General features: G+C 39.1%; 1 protein-coding gene across 1 annotated transcript in view; it reads left to right on the forward strand.

Annotated features, from left to right (window-relative positions):
• The window catches only part of cdkal1 (CDK5 regulatory subunit associated protein 1-like 1), a 207,508-nt gene that overhangs the window by 33,728 nt on the left and 149,799 nt on the right, over positions 1-23,981 (forward strand). The window contains exon 4 of the mRNA XM_044034474.1: positions 2,307-2,391. Coding sequence (XP_043890409.1) covers positions 2,307-2,391 — 85 coding nt within the window. The remainder of the gene's footprint in view (positions 1-2,306; positions 2,392-23,981) is intronic.

A 23,981-nucleotide genomic window follows, 5' to 3' on the forward strand; every position in this document is an offset into this window, starting at 1 on the left:
ATGTCAACCCGAGCGAGGTGTTGTGCAGGTCGTGCTTGGCGAAAATTGCAACGAACCAAGGTAGCACAACAAACATGTTTCACCACCTGAAACAACACCATCGCGTGCTGCACGAAGAGTGTATTACAATGAGAGAAACACCGGGGACTTCTCAGGTATCCCAAAAGAAGCCCAAGTTAAGTGTGTTTACTGATGCGTTCAGTAGTGTTACACCATATGAGTCGACGTCCACCAGACATAAAGGCGTTACAGACGCTATAACATGCCACATTGCAAAAGACATGGTACCCGTGTACACAGTCTCACAGTGAGTTCTCATCAATAAAACACTTTCCATGTGGAAAGTTTCCACAGTCTTTTGTATTATGATGTTTTTATTTTTCTGAAAAATGCTTGCTTTTCACCGAACCCGTAGTCATATCGTATCATATCGATATCGAGATATCTGGCATGAATATCGAGATATGAAATTTTGTCCATATCGTTCAGCCCTAACTGAGATACAACCTTCAGTCTACAGCCTCATTTGGGCAAGGCTTTGATCCCCATGAGGACTACTGGTCCTGACACATGACACCTTTCAGAGATCATTTAATGCAGTCATTGGGCCTCAAGGTATGTTAGCTGATTTTGACATGGTGTAAGCTCAGACTTAATGATGTCTCGTAAAAACAGAAATACAGCTGCATGAGCAGCACAGGCACTAAAACATCGTGAGTCACACTAGCAGGACTGAAATCATGTGTTGGGTTTGGACTTGTTTTTATTGGTGATGTTGTGTCTGTTACTGGAAATCATAATGTTTATAAATGGCATTCCCAAAGGTACAGAATTATCCTACAACTACAAATGTTTGTCTGCACACATGCATGCATGGGAGTGTTTTGGTGAGGTGTTCAGAAACAGTGCTGACCAAAGGCAAAGTGTTTCTGGTAATCTTCCCCTTTCTCTGCATTCTGAGACCTGCTGTGTGAAAAGTACTGTGCGTGTGTATCACAGTAATGCAGCAAACACTGTGAGTGTTTGTGCGTATGCTTGAATGCAGCCGGGAAGCTGATTCTAAGTGAAATACCTGGTTCAATGTAGCGTAAAGGAGCAAGCTTCTACCACTGCAGTGCCATATCCCCTCGAGTATAAACGTCTTTGTGTGTGATGGCTCTCCTGGCAGTGCCATGCAAAGTCTGCCACCATCACCCAGAGTAGCATTTGAGCTTAACACGGCAAACTGTGAATATGGGTGTGTGTGTTTATATGTGCATGAACACACATCTTTTTTTTTGTGTGGGTGATTAATTTTACTTTAAAACAATTGCATTGGGGTCTTCAGCGTGTCCTTGTAACTTTATGGGGTACCCATCCATCTTCTACCGCTTTGTCCTTCACATGAGGGGCGTGCGTGGTGCTGTGCCAATCTCAGCTGACATAGGGCGAAAGGTGGGGTACACCATGGACAGACCATAGTTTTTGAATTTTCTAGATATCACAAACAGTCTAGGAGGAGATGGTAGCAGAAGGGTTAAAATAGGTTTGAGTTTATTGATCCCACACTCAGGGAATTATAGTGGCTGAGTTGAGAACAGACAGTACTACACTAAGATATCAAACCTGTGGTCAATTTAAGTGTCCAATGTTTTTGAACTGTAGGGAGAACATGCAAACTTCATGCGGAGAGGCCTTTTCCGACCAGGTCACAAACCCAAAGGTCTTTTTTCCTGCAAGGCAACAGCGCTAACATGACACAGAACATTCACAGAATTTTCAACAAACAGTTGATCAACTCTGCCTTGTGACTAATTAATAAAAATAAAGTTCTCTTTAATCAGTTAGTTCAATTATCTGCATTAGGTGCAGGCAGTTATGAGCAAAACAAGTGTCACAAACTTGTGCAGATGGTATTCAAAGAAATGACAACATGCAGAAGTGTTTTCCAAATCCAAGATAATGGATGATAGTGTATTAAATCATGCATTTATTTTAAAAGATAGTATTATGTGGGAGGGAAACACATGTCTAAATAGAAATGACAATTTAGAGACTGGTTGGAAATTAGTGAAACATGTGAGATCATTATGGTGTGTGACTCTCTGAGGGTCGACTGACAGATTGTTTGCTTTTCACACTGTGCCAGTAACTGTGCCAGTGAGCATATTTCACCTTTTTAGTCCTGTGATACACTGAATCTTCAATGTTTTTTGTTTATTTATGTACTGATTGGATTTATATAAATTTTCTTCCTCTCTGTCTCATTTGTGATTATGTGAAATGTGGAAAAAGTGAACTTATTTTCTCTCTCTTTGTTTCTACAGATGACCCAACAGATGCAGACCTGTGGTTGCTCAACAGTTGCACAGTGAAAAACCCTGCAGAGGACCACTTCAGGAACTCCATCAAGTATGGAAATAACACTAAACACACACTTTGCTCTTTTATTTCTTGCAGCCAGAATATTGGCATGAAAACATGACAAATATTAGTGATTAGTGGCTCCTTTGCAAATGACAGACTTTCACTAGATTCCTTAAAATCTTCTATGTGATGCTTAGATGAGTATTTATATATTTCAAACCTTTGAATCAGTAAATTTAATATGTAAAATAAAGTATACTATGAATCAATTTCAACAATATGACTCAGGTTTCAACATATTTAGTATGCCGAAAAAGTCAATATTTAGTGTCATGCTGTTTTTCATTTAGTTTTTTTCTATAGAAAATGCATTTTCTTCTGTATGTGTGTTTTTGTATGTACATGTGTGCTACGTACTGTCACGTGGGGCCTCATGTATAAACTGTGCGTACGCACAAAAAGACGCCGTACGCTTGCATGCACGCACAGACGGCATGTATAAAAATGTACTTGGCGTGGAAGTTTGCGTATCGCATCGCAAACTCTCGAGCTGCCGTGAGAATTAGCGGAGCGCTCCGCAAACTTTTGTCAGGTGGAGACGCTGCAATACTAAGCTCTGAAACTTATCACAGTAGTTCAAAATCATATTATTAATGTGTCTACAGTGGCAAACATGAATTATTCTGTGACAAACTATACTGATACACCACGTACGTTTGAACATATGTGGATAACATCAGAGAGGACACTGAAAACGTAACTGATCCTGTGTTTCAACACACACACACACACACACACACACACTACAAACCAACGTGAGTGTGTGTGGGTGAGAGAGGGAGACTCACTTGCTTATTTTGAGCAAATTACTGAAATTAGTTTTTCACAGATGAATATTTTCTTTATGTAACACATCGGTGTAAATAGACACACAGCTGCTGACATGAACACATGAACACACGTCAGTCTATAATGTTTTAAATGCTCCAAAATAAAGTTGCGGGCTAATTTGTTGTAAGAAAATGGGACTTGAACGTTGAGAGTAACATTTTCTATATCCCTTTATAATCCATACAATAATGAAATAACAATGATAAAGTTATTCCGCCACCGCCTTTCATCGGAAGAGAAAGGCGATGCCTTTATTAATATTACCCTGTCATTTAGCTCCTTCGTATTTATCACTAATTGCAAAAAAAACAAACAACCAAAATAATCTATTTTTACAGATTTATACATCATAAATTGATGCATTGATTGCGCACTTTCCTTTTTTGTCCTTATTTGTCCTTTTTCTTCAGGAAGAAGGCGTCAGAGACAGCGTTTTAGTCATTTGTATATTCATTTGTGGGTGGAACAGGGGCGCGGTGTGTTACTCATTCACCTCCGCTCAGTTTCACGTTTGATGGGATGTGCGGGACTTGGCGTATGCACGGTTTTATAAATCTGAGATTTTCTTTGCGCAAGTACTTTTCAAATTCCGTCTTTTAGTATGAAAGCTGCGCACCCTTTTATACATGACGCCCCTGGTGTCCTGATTTCCATTTACTGACTTTACCACTCGTCTTGTTGCACTGCTGAAATATGGAGAGGAAGAACAGACGAGAAAGGCACTGGAATTTGCATAAACACAGATAAATTAAGCTAGAAACTGTTTTACATTTTAATTAATTTTCCTCCATCAGGGACGCGCGCACACACACATACACATAATGAGTTATAAGGTGATTGTATGTGTAAAATCAGAACTGTGTTATTGTAGGCAGTTTAGTGTCAATATAAGTCTACCATTAAGCTTTTTCACTTTTACCAAGAAGTAAATTATGATTTGGCAACACATGTTCTAAGACACTTTTTGAAGATTTACTTTCTCCATCTTCTTACATATACACATAAATCTTTGTGATTTAAATGTGTTACCGTGGGCTCTGGGATTTTGTTCTTGGGTTTTGTATGTTATATACACAAAAATATGAATTGATTGAATGTGTAATAGATATGTGCACAGTAAATGAGTACTGAGACAACAATTAAGCATTGATTTCCATGGTCATAGTATGTACATTTGGACAAACTAAAAAGCTTCCTCTAAATGACCTCATTGTTGTAGCAGGACAGTTATCTCACATGTTTGAATGGACAAATTAAAGGCTTTTTAATTTGTTGGCTTTCATAGACAATTTGCAATTTACGCTAAATGCAAAAAGCAGCAATTTATCATCTGTCATATTGTAGATTTTGAATGCCTGAATCATCAGGATGGAGTAGCTTATTGTAATGGGTGAACAGTTAAGGGCAAACCGTTTCCCTTGGCATTTTTGTGTTCTCTTTCTGTCATGCCACTTTTTATTCCAAGAATTTCTTTTCTAAATTGAAAAGCACAAAATAATGACACACTTCAAGACCAGTTAATGTCCTCCTTTTTGATGCCAGAGTTTTTCTTTGACTGGAAATCACCCAGCTGTAATGCTAATGCAATTAATGCTCTATTCATGGCTAAGCATACACACATGTACACGTCTGTGCTCATACATGCGGGGGGAAAAGTTATTGCTTGATTGGGGAACAGAAATGAGGGGGTTTGTGATCACACTGGTTTCAAATTTCCTCTTGAAGTTACTCTTTTTTTTACTACTTTTGTTTTTGTCTTCACTTCATGTGATTGGAAAAGGAAATGCCTGCACCACCTGGTACCACACACACACACACACACACACACACACACACACACACACACACACTGAATATCAGTTGATGAATGAATATTAAAAGTTTTGTCGCCGTTCAAAGTTAATGTGGAAGGAGACCTCCCTCGATGTTGGAGTTGATTTTTCTTTCTTTTAGGAATGAGGGAGAAATGGGTTCTATTCATTCTATCCATTGATTGGTAAGTTTAGATCATAACTATTAGTGTTAAATTAGTGTGAGGGGGTGCTTTTTTTACCCTTTGCTTTACTTAAAGAGTTAACTCGGGCACTGTGTATATTGAAAACATTTTATATGACATTTCATCTTCCAGTTCTGTATAATTTTGTGTGTGTATATATACATTGGTCTGTAATACAAATTGTTTCCCAGTGGCATGTGGCGTGTGGGACGTTATATTCAACCAACACACACAAATGAATGGCCACAGAAGTAACCGTGCTTAGTTAATGAGTTGAGGGGTTTGAAATGGAAGCACAGGGGCTTTTCAGCGGTCTTCTATCATAGTTTGGAGAGAGGCAGTGAAAAGACAGTTTATTACTTCTGGAGAAATGGGGCTCAGTTGGCATCTATGCCAAGTGTTTGGGAAAATGACTCGCTTTCTGAGTGCACATGAGGTTGGTCAGATGGTTGGATGCCCAGGTGACACATGGAAGGTATGTGTACCTGCGTGCATGTTGTCTCTGTGCCCAGATCTAAGCATATGGATATTACAATATTTTAAGTTAAATGTATCCATTTATTTGTGATGATTGCTCAAGGACACCAAGTGTGGGTTCAAAATTGTTTTGTGCTGGCATAATCCATGACATTAAAACCCATCATCTTCATTAGTTGTATTAATAATCTTTCAGTGCCGTTGTAGTGATTCTCCAAACTGAATGCTTGATATGTTATTCATATAAAAGTACAATTCTCTATTGTAGTTTTGCTTTTGCTGCAATTTTTGTTTTGGTGGCTCTTTGTCTTCTTCGACTCAACATGGATGGCAGGAAATTTACAAAAAGGCAACATGAAAAACCCCACAGAGGAGAGTGAGAGTTTTGTTTTAGCAGTGCTATAATGTGTATTTATTAGTATTTATTGAATCACCTTATTTGAACATATCCAGAAAATACAGGAAATGTGTACACACTTTTAAAATAACACATTTTTCAGAAAACAGCAACAAAACGGCTACAGTTTAAAGTGTCAAGTATTTAGGGTGACCCACCCTTACACATCTCTTAAACCTGGAGTGGAACCCTAATTAATGGTATGAGTAAAATATGTGTTTGTTCCACTATTTACTTTATTTAGAAAAATATTTATTGAGACAAATATCTGCTGTGAAAAAGGTCTATAAATGCCAGTTTCTTCAAGAAATGCTTGAGCATTACATACACATGTTGTATGAGTTTATCTGATTGATTATTTTAACCACATCATTCCAACAGTCATAATGTCAAACTGTATGAATAAGCTTCTGCTGCATACACTCACAGTCGGCGTCTGTGCGTGTTTCATAATTTTTTTTGCGACTCATTTAAATGCACACCATTAAAGCAACAATCGTAATGTTATCTTGACAATATATACCGATATATCTTGCCCACCTCTAATAATGGTGTACTATGCCCCACTGTTCACTTCAACATCAGGAACTCACTAAGTTTCCTAAACCTCCAGTAGAGCAGTTTGAAATGCTTAAATGTCAAGTACCATTTTATGTTTGGTTGTGCACATGTGTGTGTTTAAAATGCCAAAATCTATAGCGTAATTCAGTGTCAGGGACTTCTCAAATCAATGAACCTGGAATGCATTACAAAAACAGTTGCTCAACAGCATGTAATTAAACTTGTGTGTGTGCGTGTGTGCGTGTGTGCGTGTGTGTGTTCTTTCTTCACTTGGCTGTCTCTAGTAATTTGTATGATCAAGAGAATGTACGCTTAACGAATTAGGAGCCAAGTCCCGAGTCCCGTACTTCTATTTTCAAAATACACCAATTCCCACATTATATTTACATTCATTTCAATACAAATTTAGTATTCATGAACCAACCATAAGAAAAAAAAAATCATTAATGTTAATTGAATAGGGACGCACAACACAGAATGAACCGTTGGAAGAAGTCCAACGTGTTGTGTGCTGTACTTATACTGTGTATTTATAACAGATGTGTAGGCTGAGTGGTGAATATGGATTATGCCCTCTGGCTACAGGACGCTCCACTGTTGGCTCAGTGTTGTCTTGGCAGAAGCTTCTTCACAAATTCAAGGCCGTTGATTCGAGACGTTGCCAAAATGTGTAATGGAAAATGGACCTAAAGTTTCCTGCTTAAAATGGACCTAAAGTTTAAAGTCAGCCTTATTTATTGTGTCACTAGATGTGAACAAATTTATACTCATGAGTTTGAATTTTCCTTAATGATAATGAAATTGCTCAGACACAAGAATGTACCATTATGTTTTAAAAGTGATTTTATGTCATTGATTCCTGGCCTCATATTTACCAAAGGCAAAGGTCATGGTTAGCAAATAAAATAAAATCAATCCACTGTGAAACTGAATTTACATACATACGTTACTCCACATGTCAGAGACTAGTGATGGTTAACAAAACCTGGTATTAAACGGGCCCCCGGGGCTAAATTTCGAAATACAGTATTGGACAAATTAAGCCGTTCATCATTCATTCAATCGTCTTACAACTCTCTTTACTTCTGCTGGTCTAACACAACAAGCACAAGACAAAAGTTATTATGACAAATACTTAAACTGCTTTGAAATAGTGTTGTTTTAGTACTAGAATATTTATTCTTTACTTATTTTGTGTGTGCATGCATGTGTATTTCTACAGTGCTTCTAATACATAGAGCTATTTGGCCGTACTACTACATGTACTTTGAAATTTACTGACACAGTGAAAGTGACTGACATTAAGGCCAGAAGTGTTTCCCTTTCATCGCAACATGACAGCAAGGTACAGTATAAACGATCTGAAATCTGCAGTGACCTTTAGATGTTTACCAAGGGTGGTTGTTTTAGACGAGCATATATACACGCGCGCACACACACACACACACACACACACACACACACACACACAGAGCGTGAGCTTGCTGCCTGCAGCTTGTTTTGCTCCAACTCAGGGACTGGCATTTCATCTGTCAGTTGGACAGGACATTAGCCTACATTTTGGGGTTTACACACACTTCAAAATTGTTACAGAGAGCAAGAGACATACTCTGAGGGGGGGGAAAGGAAAAACAGAGCAGGGTTACAAAGGCTACACGTAGCCGAGTTCATGTGTGTTGATGTGATGGTCTTGCTGAGCCCAGGGCTCTATGTGAGCCAAACCAGAGCCTCAGCTGGCCCATGCAATCTCCAAGTTTCACTTATTTTCTGTGCTGAGCTGCTAAAGTAAACAAGGTTAAACAATGTGACGATGTAGGACACGTGTCAAACTTCGCTGCATCTCCACTGACATACTTATCAGTACCACACTCATCAAGTTTCTGCACCCGTAAAAGAAATAAACAAATTAAATGTGCACTTTGAAAACACAGAACCAGGAGGGGATTGTTATTTTTATGAGTCTTATTAAAAATTGAGTTCAGCAAATTATTGGCTAAGACAATGCTAAGAGAACAGCAGAAGAAATCCGGCGAGGCAGATGGGAATTGCATTATTGTACAGCCGATTTCAATGGAAAGGCATCTATAAATTATTTACCACTCTTCTATAGATGTAGTACTCCAACTTATGCGTATATAACTTTGAAACAGTAGTAACAGTCCAATTTTGATATTCAGCCCTTTATTCAGCCTATTATATATGTTCTGTGAAAAAAGTATCCATTGCATTTACAAATGTGTTTACATGACACATGTTTATTTTCACATTTGCGCTCCAATGTCTTTCTTTATTTCATCTTTATTTAATACAAGCTTGGTTTCTTCAGAATTTTACATTATTTGTCTGGCCCTCAACTTGAACACAGTTTTTTAATTCGACCCCCTCTATAATTGAGTTTGAGATCCCTGAATGAAAGTTGAATATGTCGGAAAACTGCAGGTCTAGAATAATGTCGTCTCCCACTGTTTCCATACTCGTGAAAAGCACCACAGGGGCATTATAAAGGTCAATTATATTCAGTCTGTCAACTTCAGTGATATATTACTCGAGCACAGTAAACTCGGTTGGCTTCAAACTGGCACTGGCGCTTTTCATTTTTCCAGAAGCTTTTCCTGCGTTCATGGCGAAGCAAGCAAACGGAGTCACGTGACATCCTGAGCTTGATTAGTCATGTTGGGTTAATTACTTGTTGCGTTGCCTTTTCTGTGACGCCTCCACCGCTGCCTCTCTTGGGAGGAATGAACTCCTTAGGTGACTGGTCAGTCCAAAAATCTCTTTCTTACTTTGCCATCTATGGTGTAAAACCCAACATACCTCCACATGATGCTCTTCACATGCTTTGTTATGATTATGCCCTCAGGAGGACTGTTAAGCTCACTTTTGTCTTCATTTTCTTGGCATAACAACACAACATCACTGTCTTTTTTTGTTTTGTTTTGTGATGCCAAGAGGGCATTCAAAGCAAATGGTAAGGCCAAGCTGCGCTCACAGTGACTTCTGCTGGACCACACTGTAAAAAGTGACAGCACTATTTCGGGTTAGCATTTAGCATTCCAGACTAAACAGACTTATCCACTTAAATCATGTTTGCTGCTAAGCTAGACTTTAATTCCTCTGCTTAAAACCTAAGGTGATTAACCCCAACTACAAACAGTCAAACCCAATTGTGTGAGGAATGTTCTGAAAGTGAAGTAACAGCCTTGCCTATTTTAAGCTTGTTTATCAGGAAAGGTGAGAGGCAAAGCAGGCATCAGAGGAGATGAACTGAATGTGCTGAAAGGCTAATATTAAAACCTCTGCTCCCAAAGGGCTCGACGTTAACAGCTTCTGTCAGCTTTAAAAGACCAGATATTATGTCCTCTCTTTTTTTTCTTTTTTGCAGCCAGTAAAAAGTCTTTATGCGGTTCTAGTAATGGAGTTTCAAGTCGGAGCTTGTTATGCTATTATCTGTTCACCAGCGGGACAGAACATTATGATGGACATTGCAGTTGAATAGGTGAATCATTGCCTGGAGAAAAAAAGCCTCTTTTTTATGAGCACTCTATATGAAGGAAATTACAATTTCATCCTAAAATGCTCAAAAGAAATTAAATAATATATGCAAAAAACATGCCTGAGACATGAGTGAGTTAACTGTCGCATTTACTGTCTTCCCATCACTCTCCAAATCAACAAGTGAATATTATTTTTTTTATTTATATTAATATTAGATTAATGTCCTGTATAGTGGCAGACGATTCTTCAAGTCACAGTCACAGATAACTTAACTTTAATGTTACTGTGTATATGTGATTTTGTGTGACTGAATATATAACGAGAAATGAGACACATGGAAAAACACCGAAAAACATAGAAATGCCTTTAGCCAACAAAGCTACAGCCTAATTCTCTCTCTATTTTTAAATATGCCTTGCAGAGCTGCACACACATCAAATATGCAGACAGGACATGTATTGCCTTTAGATGCAGAGGGTGCAACTGATGGACTGATGGAAATAATTAGGGGACCAGCAGACCTCTGGACTCCAACAGCATCTGTGGCTGTGATTGCATCGGACAGGTTTCGTGTTTGAGCCAGTGCCTGGACATCTCTAGGCTTATTCATGTCATATATTTAATAAGTTATTCAATTCAATACCAAATTAATGTGCATTTTGATGCTATATACAGTGTGTGTGTGTGTGTGTATCTGTGTCACTGACTTCCTCACAAACAACCTGTCACATCTGCTCTAGAAAGTGGGTTTGACTGCATGGCTCAGCACAGTATGGTGCCTGTGGTATTTGAGCCTGAGCATGTGTGCACCGGATTGTATGTGGCTCAAATGAAATGCATGCCTGCTCACAGTATGGGTCTAAAGGCCTCAGCCCACAACCTGTTAAGTGTGCCCTTACACAGGTTTGTGTTGCTTTTTACTTACAAATGAAAAAAAAAAAACTCTCATGAATTCTGCTGATAGCCTCATGACTATATATGTTTTTAGTTTGTTGATACTAATACATTTTTGTGATTCAAAGCTTGCTGTGTACATCATTCTGAATATACTGGTCATATATGGAAATAAACCCGCCCCCCACATAATTTAAAAGGTGTTGCAGCTACAGAATGTTAAATGCCCGATGCTGGTGTCTCAGCTGTATTTTTTATTGTATTATTATACCGGTATACATTAAAAAGAAACTGATAAATACACTACAAAGCTTTCCACAGCTGCAGGAAAACAAACCGATATTCCTCTATGTCCTTGTTTTGTAGTGTGACTCCAGGGACATGTGTGCATGAGTGCCCCCCGAAATAAATGGCTGCATAATCACAGCCTGTCACATTGTAGCTGTCCTCATGAGGTCCTCCTCAACCTCCCTCACAGGCAGCTACTGCCTTTCATCCCCTCAGACAGCTGGGCTCTTATGGCACCCTACTGGGCTCCAGCCTTTTTCCTTATCCCTGATTGTGGATTTATGCCATAGGAGACCAAGTTAATATAGGACTGAAGATAAAGTAGAGACCTTTCAAGTTCTGCAAGTCACTTTGTTTAGTTCAATCCCAAGCTCTATATTGTAAAAGGATTGAGTATGGGTTTGGTACAGAAGCTTTAGTGTCTCTGATCATGTTGGCCCCTTTGACTTTTAAAGGAGTGTGACAGTGATAGGAGTAAAAAGGAGAAAATAATGCAAAGGTGGGAAAAGTAGAAAAGTCGGGATGTCGCCTTAAGAACTGTAGTCCCTTTATATGCAGAAAAATGAATGAATTCTTATACTAGAATCAATTTAGTCAGATTTAAAATTAAAACCAAATGGTAGACCCATGTGGGACCTACCATGGCGTCTGGAACCCCAAAAAAGAGTTGATGCCTTTTCATAATTTTGCAGCTTGTTCAATAGCCAATTTTAAATCGTAAAACTAAAGGTGATTGGCCAATGCAATCAAAAATATTTTTTTTCTCTCTCGTTTTGTTGCCTTGATAATCAAACTTAAGTGGTGTCTTAAGGGAAGTCTTATCATTTTGTAAGAATGCAGCATATGAAAGTTCACTGTACGTTCGCCCATTTTCAATAGGAAGAGGGAAAATGGTGATACACTGTTAAATATTTATGAGCTGTATTATTACAATACCACTTTTTGTTTTTACTTGTATTATGTTGTAAACAGAATTACATTGTGTGTCTGTCTTGGATGTTGGATGCAAATCGGATGGAGTTTGATAAACCTGTTAAGGAATTTAGATGCCACCGACACTTGAAATTGAACAGTTGGAAAAAGGATCTGAGAGGCTTTACATTTCAAAAAAGACACTTATTATTGGACACAGAATCATTCATGTACAGTATGTTAACCTTTATTCATTTAAATTCTAAGCATAAGACTCATATTACATGGGTATATACTGTTACCTACTACATCCTTAGTTATTTGCTTGCATTTGCCTTCCCCATCAAACTGCAACTTAGTATTAAATTCATCCAAGAACATTCGTCTTCACTGCTCACACAGTTTAGCATTGTTTGGCCGTTTTCATGACTGAGAGCACAGCGCCTGTTAATTTTCTTGTTTACATAAAGTAAATCAGCAGTAGTTCCCATGTTTATTGAAGTCACTGTCTAATTTTTTTTGTCACACTGTGCAGATATTAATAAGTATCCATACTTTCACAAATTCAACACCAATGAACTGTCAGCTCAGGTTTCTTACAGTAAAAAAGTTTCTATTTCTATTTGGTACATTCAGAACATTGAGCACAGACTATGTCATGCTGGTTTGTAGCTACTGAGATGTGGATTAATTAAATTTGTTATATTTTCTGATGATTTTGTATAGAATTTTGATGTAATATTGATATTTGAGCGACAGCTCAGGTTGAAGAGTTTGCTAATAACTTAAGAGAGAGGGATAGTGGACAAAGATTGAGCTGCCGGGCAGGAGAAAAAGAGAGACAAGGATCATGGATCATGGATGTTGTGAAGGAGGACATTGGGACAGTTGGTATAACGGAACAAGACACAAGGGAGAGGACAAGATGGAGGCAGATGATCCACTGTGGCAACCCCCAAAGGGAGGAGCCAAAAGAAGAAGAGGATTGATGTTGTTTAACACAAAGCCCTGTTATTTTGAAATGTGATCTTTGTTCACTGTGTTTCACATTTTATGTATTTTGTATTCTGTTGGCCTTGCATCTTCAGAAGAAAAGAAGAGGTAATGTGTGTATAATTCTCCATCATTCACCAACAAGATGAGCCACTGCAAAGCATATTACTTACAGGCAGGTACATCACACTGACCACTGTCTCATCAGCCATCACTGGATGACTGGGACTATATGTGTGTGGTATGATACGTGACAAGGGCGAGTATGGGGAATTGAAGACAAAGGGGGAAAGACTGAGAGAGAATGTCACTCGTCAGCTTAAATGGGAAAGTGTCGACTTACTGTTTGCTGTGATGAGACGTCTCTACAGAACGCTTGAAAGGGTGTTATTTTTATTCTGCCTTTTATGAAGTTTTTATTTATTTTTGTTTCATTAAGGTGAGATGAACATTGGTGAGTGACCGTTGTTGTACTGCTCATTACGTTGTTTGATAAATCTGCAGTGATCTTTTGGAAAGGTTGTATGAAGAGGTCAGAGGTCACGTACGAGGTCGTGGAGGTCATGCTCTCATCAGCTTGTGATGAATCACCTGGCCTGTGTCTGTGGGGCTTTGTGCGCACACACACACATACACACAAACACGTTTATATATGTATGTGTGTAGACCCAGGATGTATTGATCTGTTTGACTAAGTGTATAGTCTATATGTCATCATCTGTGTTTGATGTCATGGATTGTTCATTTTAGCTGTGTTTGCTTGTGCAAATATGATTTATTGCTGTTGGTGCTTCAGAAGTAATTGTATAACGCAGTTCTCTTCACATGTCACGCGGCTGGAACGGCCTTATAAAGTGGGTTTTTTAAAATCTGGCTGCTCCCGGTGTTTTTTAGGATGTATCGGAACTCATCACAGCCCAGTTTGAAGGAATATATTGGTTCATAGTGCTCAAAAGAATGAGAAGAAAGTAAGTAGAAAAAAGAAAGTAGGCGTTCCTGATCAATAACGTGAAAAGCCCCATTTGGTATGAAGTTATTTCCCATGATAACCCTCTCCATGTGTGTCTGTGCGTGTTTCCCCTTCAGGCATGTGGGAGGGCAGGTCTTTGCCTCCCAGGACCCAACATGCCACTATTGTGACAGGTGAAAAATGAAGTCGGACACACACACACACACACACACACGTACTTACTCACTTGGGCTTGATTAAATTCAGAAATCCCCATCTCATTGCTTCAACACCTGCTTCACTCTGCTTTCTCACACTGTTCAGTTCAGTTACATTAACATTAGCATTTATTTTCTTGTTGCCTCAGTGCTCGTGTGCGTCCAACATGCCGGCATGTGGGTGTTGGGGGCCCAGTGTGACAAATTTAAGCATCTGTTGGCCAGAGGGTGGTTAAGTTGTTCATTGTCTGCGAGTTGTCCTCCATTTTAGCCACTCTGTGAAACATTGTGTGTGGACCAGCACCAGTGCTGTAGGCGTCAGGAAGAAAAGTTAGTTTCCCAAGCACAGACAAAAACATTCTGCTACTTGCTACTTTAAATTATACATTTTACAAGTTTAAAAACATGTTTTCTCAATGTCTTGAAGGCAAAATGTCAACATATTTATTTTCAGGAATTTCATTTCCATATTGAAATCCAAACAGGTATAATAAATCATGTTAGGCCTAAAAGAGTGTGCTACAACAAAGAGACAGGACTGGATTCCTTTTGGAAGTTAAAGCTCGTCCTAAGCAATGAAAAACTGGATATTACCTCACACACAAACGCACACTCAACTTGCTTTCGAAAAATAATCCGGTTAAAGTAGACACTACATGCTGCGGTGCACCTGAACGTAATACAGTTTTAATGCAAAACAGATGACCTTGATATCTTGGCACTACTCTACTCAAAAGTTGCAGTAATGAGGCACGTTAGGTTGCATTTAAGGCCAAAGAGACAAGTGATGACAAATTGCAGTGGAGGAGAAGAAATACGAGAGAAAATAGATGGATGAAATGTAAATTCATTAAGACTGAAGAGTAAATCAGAGTGAGGTTATTTTGTTTCTAATTAATGACAGCAAAGGACCCACTAGAGTCATTTCGATTCCACTTTAATTAAGTTTAGTTATTTCCAACATATTCCTCATTTGGGAGCACTAAAGGAGGGAGTGAACGGGAGATACAGGATAGAGAGAAGTTCACACTGCTGATGTGTTCTTCACATGCTCTGGTTTTCTCCTACAGGTAATTTTTCTCTCAGCAGGCGGTGACAGACTCTCACAAGGTCACACCATTACCTTTCTCTGTCTATCATCCTCGCTCTCACTTATCTTCCTCTTTTGCCCCCCACACACTCTGGTGAATCTAGTTTTTCATCTCTCACCTTAATTTTCCCACCTTTTGCCATGTCATTTCTCTCTCCTCTTTTCGTCCGTTTCACGGGTCAGGTCCCAGAGCCCGAGAGATATTTTTGCATGGTGTTGTATGTCTGACAGTGTCCATGTGTCTCCTCTGGAAAGGCGTAGTCTGCGAGCCATGACTCATGACCATGTTGCGTCTTCAGACCATTTATCAGGATTGAATCATCATCTTGAATAAAAATGCCGCTCCAGCTTTCCATTAAAGTTTATTAACACAAACAAATGACATGAGATATTTTATAATTTCTTATGTAGTGTGGCAGCTAACAATTATTTTCTTAATTGATTAGTCGGATAATCCTTTAAATGTCATATTTTGAAAAATCACTGCTTCCCAAACCTTGGAATGATGGTGTTTCAAATGTATTGAATGATTAAATTTGACTGATTTCTTTGTTATATTAAGCAAAGAAACCATAAAATATTCATGTTAAGAAGCCGAAAAACCACAGCTTGTTTACTTCATTAAAAACACCACCCAAACCAACCAGTTTTCAAAATTGTTATCGTTGTATTTTTGCAGTCCTATTCTGATGTTAGATGTCTTGTCTTATGTTGTTGCAGTCTTATTATAGCGATTAGTATTTTTGTAAGGCATATGAAAGCCTCATCCATTATTCACCCTCATCTAATTCAGACAAAGCTTGTCATTCTCATAATCACATCATTAGGACTTGTGTCGCATGTCACGCCTTCATTCCACCTCACTGTTCTTCATAAAAGGTACAAACCCATAATGTGAAGACATTGTTGTTTCACGTCACTGCTGATTTTCACTGTGATGGGAGCAGTTAGTAAGAGGTTTTTGTTAAGCAACATTACAGTGAGATTTCTTTAAATTTTTAATATTAATTAATATTATAATATTAATAATATTATATATTAATATTCAGCAATATCAGATGAAGGTTGTTCTTCCATCAGTCCATCCACTTATCACCTATCAGTGAATGTGTGAATCCAGGTGTTTTTGAAAATCAAAAATCAAGGGATGCGATGTATAAATCAAACTTTAGGGACGTTAGAACTTGACATTTCAGGTGTGTGTCAATGTGAATGTGCTACCACAGTCTTGGTAGTTTGACATTGTTACTCAAAGTACGGAAATGTTGGTGTGAGGTGTAGTTGATCTGACAGATGGCATATGGACAGGACCGCCCTGACCCTCTGTTCACCTGTGCTGACATAAGCGCATACACAACACCTGCTGCTCCACCCCATCTCTCTCTTTCTATCTCTCTGAATTCCAGTCCAGCTGTGTCAGTGACCTGAAAGACGGCCAGTAATGCGAGAGTGTATCTCTTTTTCTTGGACGTTTGTCTTTTGTGTTTGGACATGTTTGAAACACTTTTTCTTTGACTGAAAAAGGAGGCCATAATGCACATTTATTTACTCTGTGTGTTTGTGCGCGCGCGTGTGTGTGTGTGAGAGAGAGACGGACTGACTGACTGACTCAGGTGGCAGGTGTGTCTATGTGCGTAGCAGCCAGCATACCAGCTGCCGTGTTCCTATCAAGTATCTTTAGTTACACACAGAGGGATTTGACACTGAACCAAACCCTGTGATGCTGAAACATAATCAGCATAGACCTATTCACCAGCAGACAAATACACTGTGGACACAGCAAACGTTGGCACAGATACAAAATTACATGCATGCAGATTCACGGGATTGACCGCCACAAACTGTCAAACTGTCCTTACATTTCGTATCATTTATTAATAAAGCTGAACAGAAAGGACAATGGCAGGAAAGGGCTGTGCATGCTCTCAGAAGGAGCACAGGCAACCTTTTGGCCGTTTTCTTTTTCAACTGTGATTTCTTTTTTTTTGTTTAGTTTTTTGTGTTTTTTTTTTTTAAAGCTCACGATCCCAGAGGCTTATTCAGTTGGTGTTAGCTAAACAAGCACTGACCTGGAAATAACTGGTTCTACTGAGATACTTTAGCTGCAAGTTATAGAAGATGACAGTCTCTGCCTTCTCTGTGTGAGCGTGTTCTCCCTCCATACACCTCCAGGGTGACAAATGACTGTTGACTTACTTGGGAAACTTTTGAATAAGGCATACACACTATGAAGAGACGGACACTCTCTCAAACTCCATTTCGATGCATGTCATGTCCAGGCTCCATATGTTAAAGTATTGAGACATGCTTGATATACATTAAGTCATGCAAGATGACAGTAAGGACATTTGACCTTCACATGCCTTATGCTGAAGCCCTGGGGTGAATTTTACAAGCGATGCATATTGTGGAAGAGGAAAGGGTAGAGAGCATATGACTGCATGACAGCTTGATCAACTTCAAAAACCCGAACAAGGCAATATATATATACATTTTTTTTTTTTTAGGTATGAAGGGGGTTATAAACAGAAGTTGGGAATACTAATGTAGAACATATGTGCCACTGTATATGGTGTGTTTAGTTATGATTGGGTGCACACCTACAGTATGTGCCATGTTGTTGAAGCATCTTGAACAGGAAGGCTTGGGCGCTGTGTACGGTCCAAGAAGCAATTTCACAAAGCAACATATGGAGTGACAAAAGCCTTGAGCTTACAACTTAGCTACAGGTGTGTTTATGTGCTTGTAGTAATTCTAGAAATATTCTGCCAAGCATTCCACACATGTGTCCAAGATCTCACATTCCATTCAGTGGTGAGGATTTCCCAACAGGACTTTGTCCTAATTTGTTTTTCCTTGTATCCTTTGAGTGATGGGTTTGTACCTGTGCAGGTATGAGCAGACCTCCTCACATAACCTCAAGCAAGTGTCTGTGGTTTCCATGTTCTTTGTCTGTTTTGACCCAAAAAACAACAATGCTGACACGGAACGTATGACCCGGACCTCGGAGGAATGGCAAAACATGCCCATAATCTTGCTTCAAATCTATGTAATGGCTTTTCTTTCCTTTTTAGAAGTCGAATTTATATGCAGTCTTTAACAGTCCAGAAACCAGAAAGCTTATAATACATGAATTGTGTGATTTTTTTTGAAAGGATATAAGTAAAGGAGTATTTCCCCTTTGGGCATATTCCATCCATCCATTGACATGAGGGTCGTGGGGCCGCTGGTGCCAATCCCAGCTGACATAAGGTGAAAGGCAGGGTTACACCCTAGGTCGCCAGTCCCCCAGACATGTCCTAAGTCTGGCCCGTGAGCCAATCATGGCCCTCGGTCAGATTTTGTATGGCCCGCAGCTTGGGTTTTCTAATGCATTATTTATGGCCCGCGATGGAGTGAGACAGAAAATCGGCTTCAGTCATACGTCATCCCCATTAGCTCAGTTGGTAAGGAGTGCTTTGAAACCAGAGTCCAGTCCAAAACCCAGTTGTGACAGACAGATACTTACATTCACCTCCTATTATGTTTTCTGACTCCAGTCAGAACACAGAGAAAGTTACACACACGTGGCCTAATGGGATATTCAAAACCAAAATGCTAACTTGTCATTCATACAGATAGTATTTTGTGTTCATAAGCATTTCACCACACGTGTCACCACTGTCTCTGTTCACTCTTATAGTTGCAGTTGATGCACCATTGAATGTATTATTAATGTGACTTCAGTGCTCATGTGATAAAACATTTTCTCTGTGTTGTAGAATACAGAGCCTGGGATTTTATTAAATATGAGCTCCTCTAGTTCAAAGTGTTAGAAGGAGCGAGAGAGAGAGAGATGTAACCGATGTGGTTCAACAAAAGCGGGTGAAGCAGCTCTATTCATCTGCTCCTCAAATTTCTTTTCCCCCCATCCCTCTGACAAGCAAATGTATTTTAAAAATCACCTCATCATTTTGTAAAGCCTTTTTTCTCCTAACAGCCTCCCCCCATTCCCCCACTTCTTTTCTAATGTAATGAATCTTACCTTGAACCATCCTTTTAATTGGTGTCTACTCGGATGCAGTGAGAGAGAGAGAGAGAAAGGGAGAGGGAGAGAAATCCTTTTTAAAAACATTCCATAAATTAATTTTGACCAAGTAAAGCATTGCAATTTAATCAGACGCTGTTCTTTGTTCACGGTGCATCCTTGGCTTTTAATGGAATGGTATTTGGGATAAATAAGGCACCGCAGTTCTCTAAGAAGGCCTTTTACAGGGACTGATAAGGCACCGTGGAGCCACTTCAGGCTGCATGGGGAGAAGATACCAGCCAGGGAAATTAACAGGCTGAATAGACGCTTAGACTTTGTAGCTCTATAATGAGACTTCCATAGTCCCCAAATGCACGCCGTGTACATGTATTCACATATCTGTTTTCACATGCATGCTCACATATCATAAATAACTCACAGTGCAACCAACTCGCATAAATTACCGTTATGCAAAACATATGAGTCTAAGTATGAAGAGACGTAAATTAACTTACTCTCACTCATGTAAACTCAACAGTCAAACATGTAAAGTATGTGCCAACATGCAGTACACTTTGCCAAGTATTGTAATTTTAGTATCTACCATTTATGAACTATGAAGATGTTAACGACACATTTGTGCCGAGTCATTTCAAAGACATAATTCTCCAACTGTGTAGCAAATATTGATCTTCCAAAAAGAAGAAATAAACAGCCCAAACATGACTCAGCTAAAATGGTTTGGCTCAATTTTAATTACATTTTTACAGTCGATATAACTGATTTTTGGATTGGATTGGATTTTACATTTTTATCTGTGCAATATTCGATCCAGTGATTTTGACCAGTATTGGACTGATACTGACCAATAACCATCCCTAATTAAAACCATCCATCCATCCAAACCAGACTTCTAAAATTTATCTCGACGTGTTAGTCAGGCTTAAATTATACCAATCTTAGTTTCTCAATGCCAGACCAACACACCAGATTAATGCAATTGGGAGTTGAATTACTACTGCATGTATACATACCGACCCAAACTGGCCTGGTTGCTCTGGTACGCAGAAGAAGAAGAAGAGATCAGTGTGGAAAAACATGGCTAAATCAAGACCTGAAGTTAATAGATGCTACATAGACGTGTTGGCGCTCAGCTACACCTGTGACGTAGCAAATCAACTGGAAAATGGCTGACAGTAAAGAGCTGACAAGGGGTTTATCGCCACCTAGTGTAGCTGAGTCAGACACACTTCATTAAATAAATTCATTACCCACGAGTGTTTGTATACTGGGACAAGGACAGTTGTCCATTTAAATGGTGAGGTTGAGCTACAGCCACAGCTGAATTCAACCGTGCATTGAAACATACTGAGAGAATTAACCAGAGAAATACATCTCGGTTTAGTGTGCAGGACTGTCACTATTTGCTCTGAGGCCAAGCCATAATATCACAGGCCAAAACTGATCTCGTCTGCTGTGAGAGCACAGTGGAACGAAAGCTACCATGCAATGCTGCACCCCAGCTAAAGCGAAGCATGAATCTATAATGTTTGGTAAACATTCCAGTCACAGTTGACACAGTCTCTCGTAAGCATGCCAGGTGCCATTACTTCCTGTCCCATTTTCCAGCATCACAGTGGACTAAACCGTTGTTTGGGGGATGCAGTGTTTGAGGCACATTGACAGTTTACAGGTTAGAATTGAAAGCTGCTGTAAAATCCATACTTGTTAGAATAACATAATTAGTTTAGCTTTTTGTTGGCTGGGGAAAAAAAGAAGAAGGAAAAATTCCAGGTCAATGAGCATTTGCTGTTCCGCCTCTCCAAACACTTGTAATAATTTATGACCTTGAAACCAATCATGAATGTTTATGCTTGGACTAATTTTGGTGCGAATTCATTCAACCAGCAATGACCTCTCACCCTGTCATCTTAGCCAGCTTTTTGTGCTTGTGTATTTGCACAGAATGGCAAACATGTACAGTGCACATAGACACGCGCACAACCGCGCACGCTCATCTGTACAAAGAAAGGTATGTACACACACACACACAGGAGGGAAAATGCACACGCTTGTTTGTTTTCAGATTGATTCACACAGAGGTGAAAGGCCTCATGGGGAGTGGCTGTGGCTCTAAATGATAAATGTCTGCGTGTGACATGACCCGTGAAGTCTGAGACTAAAGCTGCCACACTAATGCACAACTGCCGATGCTCCAGATAACAAGCCGTGTGTGTTTTGTGTTTTACTCATTTAAATATAACTGATGACAACTTGGAAATCTTTTTTTTGTGGGCCAAACATCTATTCTATACATAAAACTGAAACACATATTCGTACAAATCTTAATTTGTACACATTTAGGTCCTTCTGACATTTTTCTGTGAGAAAAATACATAAACAATACGAACGCCTTTTGTTGTTGCTACTGTGGAAATGTAGGTTTTGTGTTTGTTTTCTTTAGTCTTTACCTAGCACTCGTCTCTCCATATCAGCCTCAGGCTGAGCGGCTGCTCCTGTACCTTTTGTCCCATAACAGCCTCTCCTATAGAAAGCTGGACTTTGCATCTGAAATGAAAATTCAGCTTTGGTTCTCCACGCTTTGTGGCTCAGTCAAGTGTTCAGCTCTAATTCAGTCTCCTGCACATCTCCCATCTCTTGTGAATCTGTGTGGGCCTTTTCCATTGCTGTTTTCCCCTTTTTTTTTTTTTTTTTTAATCAGCGTTTTTCCTGTATTGTGAACCATTCACGCGACAAATACATCTCATTTACAATGAATGCAATATTTATCGCACATTTAACTCAGTTTTTACAAGACAGATGCCATCAGTTTGATAGTGCTAGGCAGGTGTGCGACGCATTTTTTTAATAGGCCATAATGTGAAAGCCTTGCATTTCCTCTGACCAACTTTTACTAGACCCATGTTGACAATTGGCCTGCATTATATCTCCGATATATCTGGCGTCCATGTAAGCTAGTCATAAACTAGCAACCTTATAGGTGTATTGATTGGTCAACAGATTGCCTGTATCCTGTAAAACGCAGCTCTACCATGAATGCCTTTTTTAACCATGCTGGCAATAAATGTGAAAACAAGTCATTTGTTTTCATGTGGTTTTATTGTAGTTGCCCAGAGTAAGCTCTATCTCTCTGCTACTATCGGATTATTTATAAAGATGTAGATTGAAATACACATTTTAGGAGTATACGGGCAGTCAGACCTGGGCAACTTGTCCTAGGTGCTCAAGCTGCTCAAATCTCTATCTTTTTGGACATCATTTACCACAACTCACTTTTATAGACCCACTTTCATATAATTATCTTTTATTGATTGAATTAAACATCCCCTCTCTTGCCTTTTTATTTCTTACCTTGGTTTTATGTCTTCCTTTCACCCCTTTTTTTTTATTTCAGGTTTTGTCTCGTTCAGCGTCACCATATGGACATTCGCTTTTGTTATCCTGTGCAACACAACAGCAGGGACTGCGTGTGTGAGTGTGTGCGTGAGAGAGAGAGAGAGAGAGATATCTCGGGGGGATTCTACAGCTTTACTCCTCAAACCCTTCTCTCATCCCTCAATCACAATCCTCTGTCCGAGCCTCCGCGCTCTCATCGTCCCCCTTCATTTCTCTTCGAGTCCCGTTATCATTCTTCCTCACCCTGACACATGGTCATGAAGATATGCTCATGGCAGTTTTTGTTCTTTTTCCTGTCTTTACTTACCTCTCCGACTTCCTCGTTTCTGTTTTGACAATGTTTGACTTTTTTGTGTCTTTCTCTATAAGTTGTGTAGCTTTCAAAATCTTCTTATAGGAGTAAAATAAACAAATGATGCAAAAGAGTAATATATTAATCAGTGATAGACATCCATTTCAATTACTTTTTTATTTTGTTTTCTATGAACTTTTGTTGTTGAAAATTAGAATAGTTTGTTGTGCAACACCAACTCTTTCTCCTCTTCATGTTCTGCTGCCTTTATTTTGCTTCTTCTTTCCCTCCTGTTTATAACAATGCTCTTTTTACCGGTCAATCACTCAATCTCTCCTTTTCTCTTTATTTTCTCTCCTCCTCTTAATCACTCCATTCATTTTCTCTTAGCTTGTTGACGGTGAGATCCCACAGGACCACAGTTAGTTCCTGTTTTTTTAATGTTTGTATTTTAACAGTTGTTATACTGTTTAACTTTTCCAGTGCAGTTATTCACAGAGGAACAGCTGCTTTCTCCATTACACAAAAAAAAACAATGTTTTCTCCACATTTGTTCAGTCTGGGCTGTGAGCCAGTATTGGAGATGCATTTGCTGATGATAGAATGAAACCTAGTGGAAAGTAAATGTGGAAAATGAATATCAGAGTAAACATACATTATTGTCTCATCAGTACATTATATACAGTATATGGATTGTCTATATGATTGTAAACGCAAGCGAGGCAAAGGCCACGATTGGTATTACATTGGTGTAAA

The sequence above is a fragment of the Solea senegalensis genome, linkage group LG9 (genome assembly GCF_019176455.1).
Source record: "Solea senegalensis isolate Sse05_10M linkage group LG9, IFAPA_SoseM_1, whole genome shotgun sequence".
In the NCBI taxonomy this organism is placed as follows: domain Eukaryota; kingdom Metazoa; phylum Chordata; class Actinopteri; order Pleuronectiformes; family Soleidae; genus Solea; species Solea senegalensis.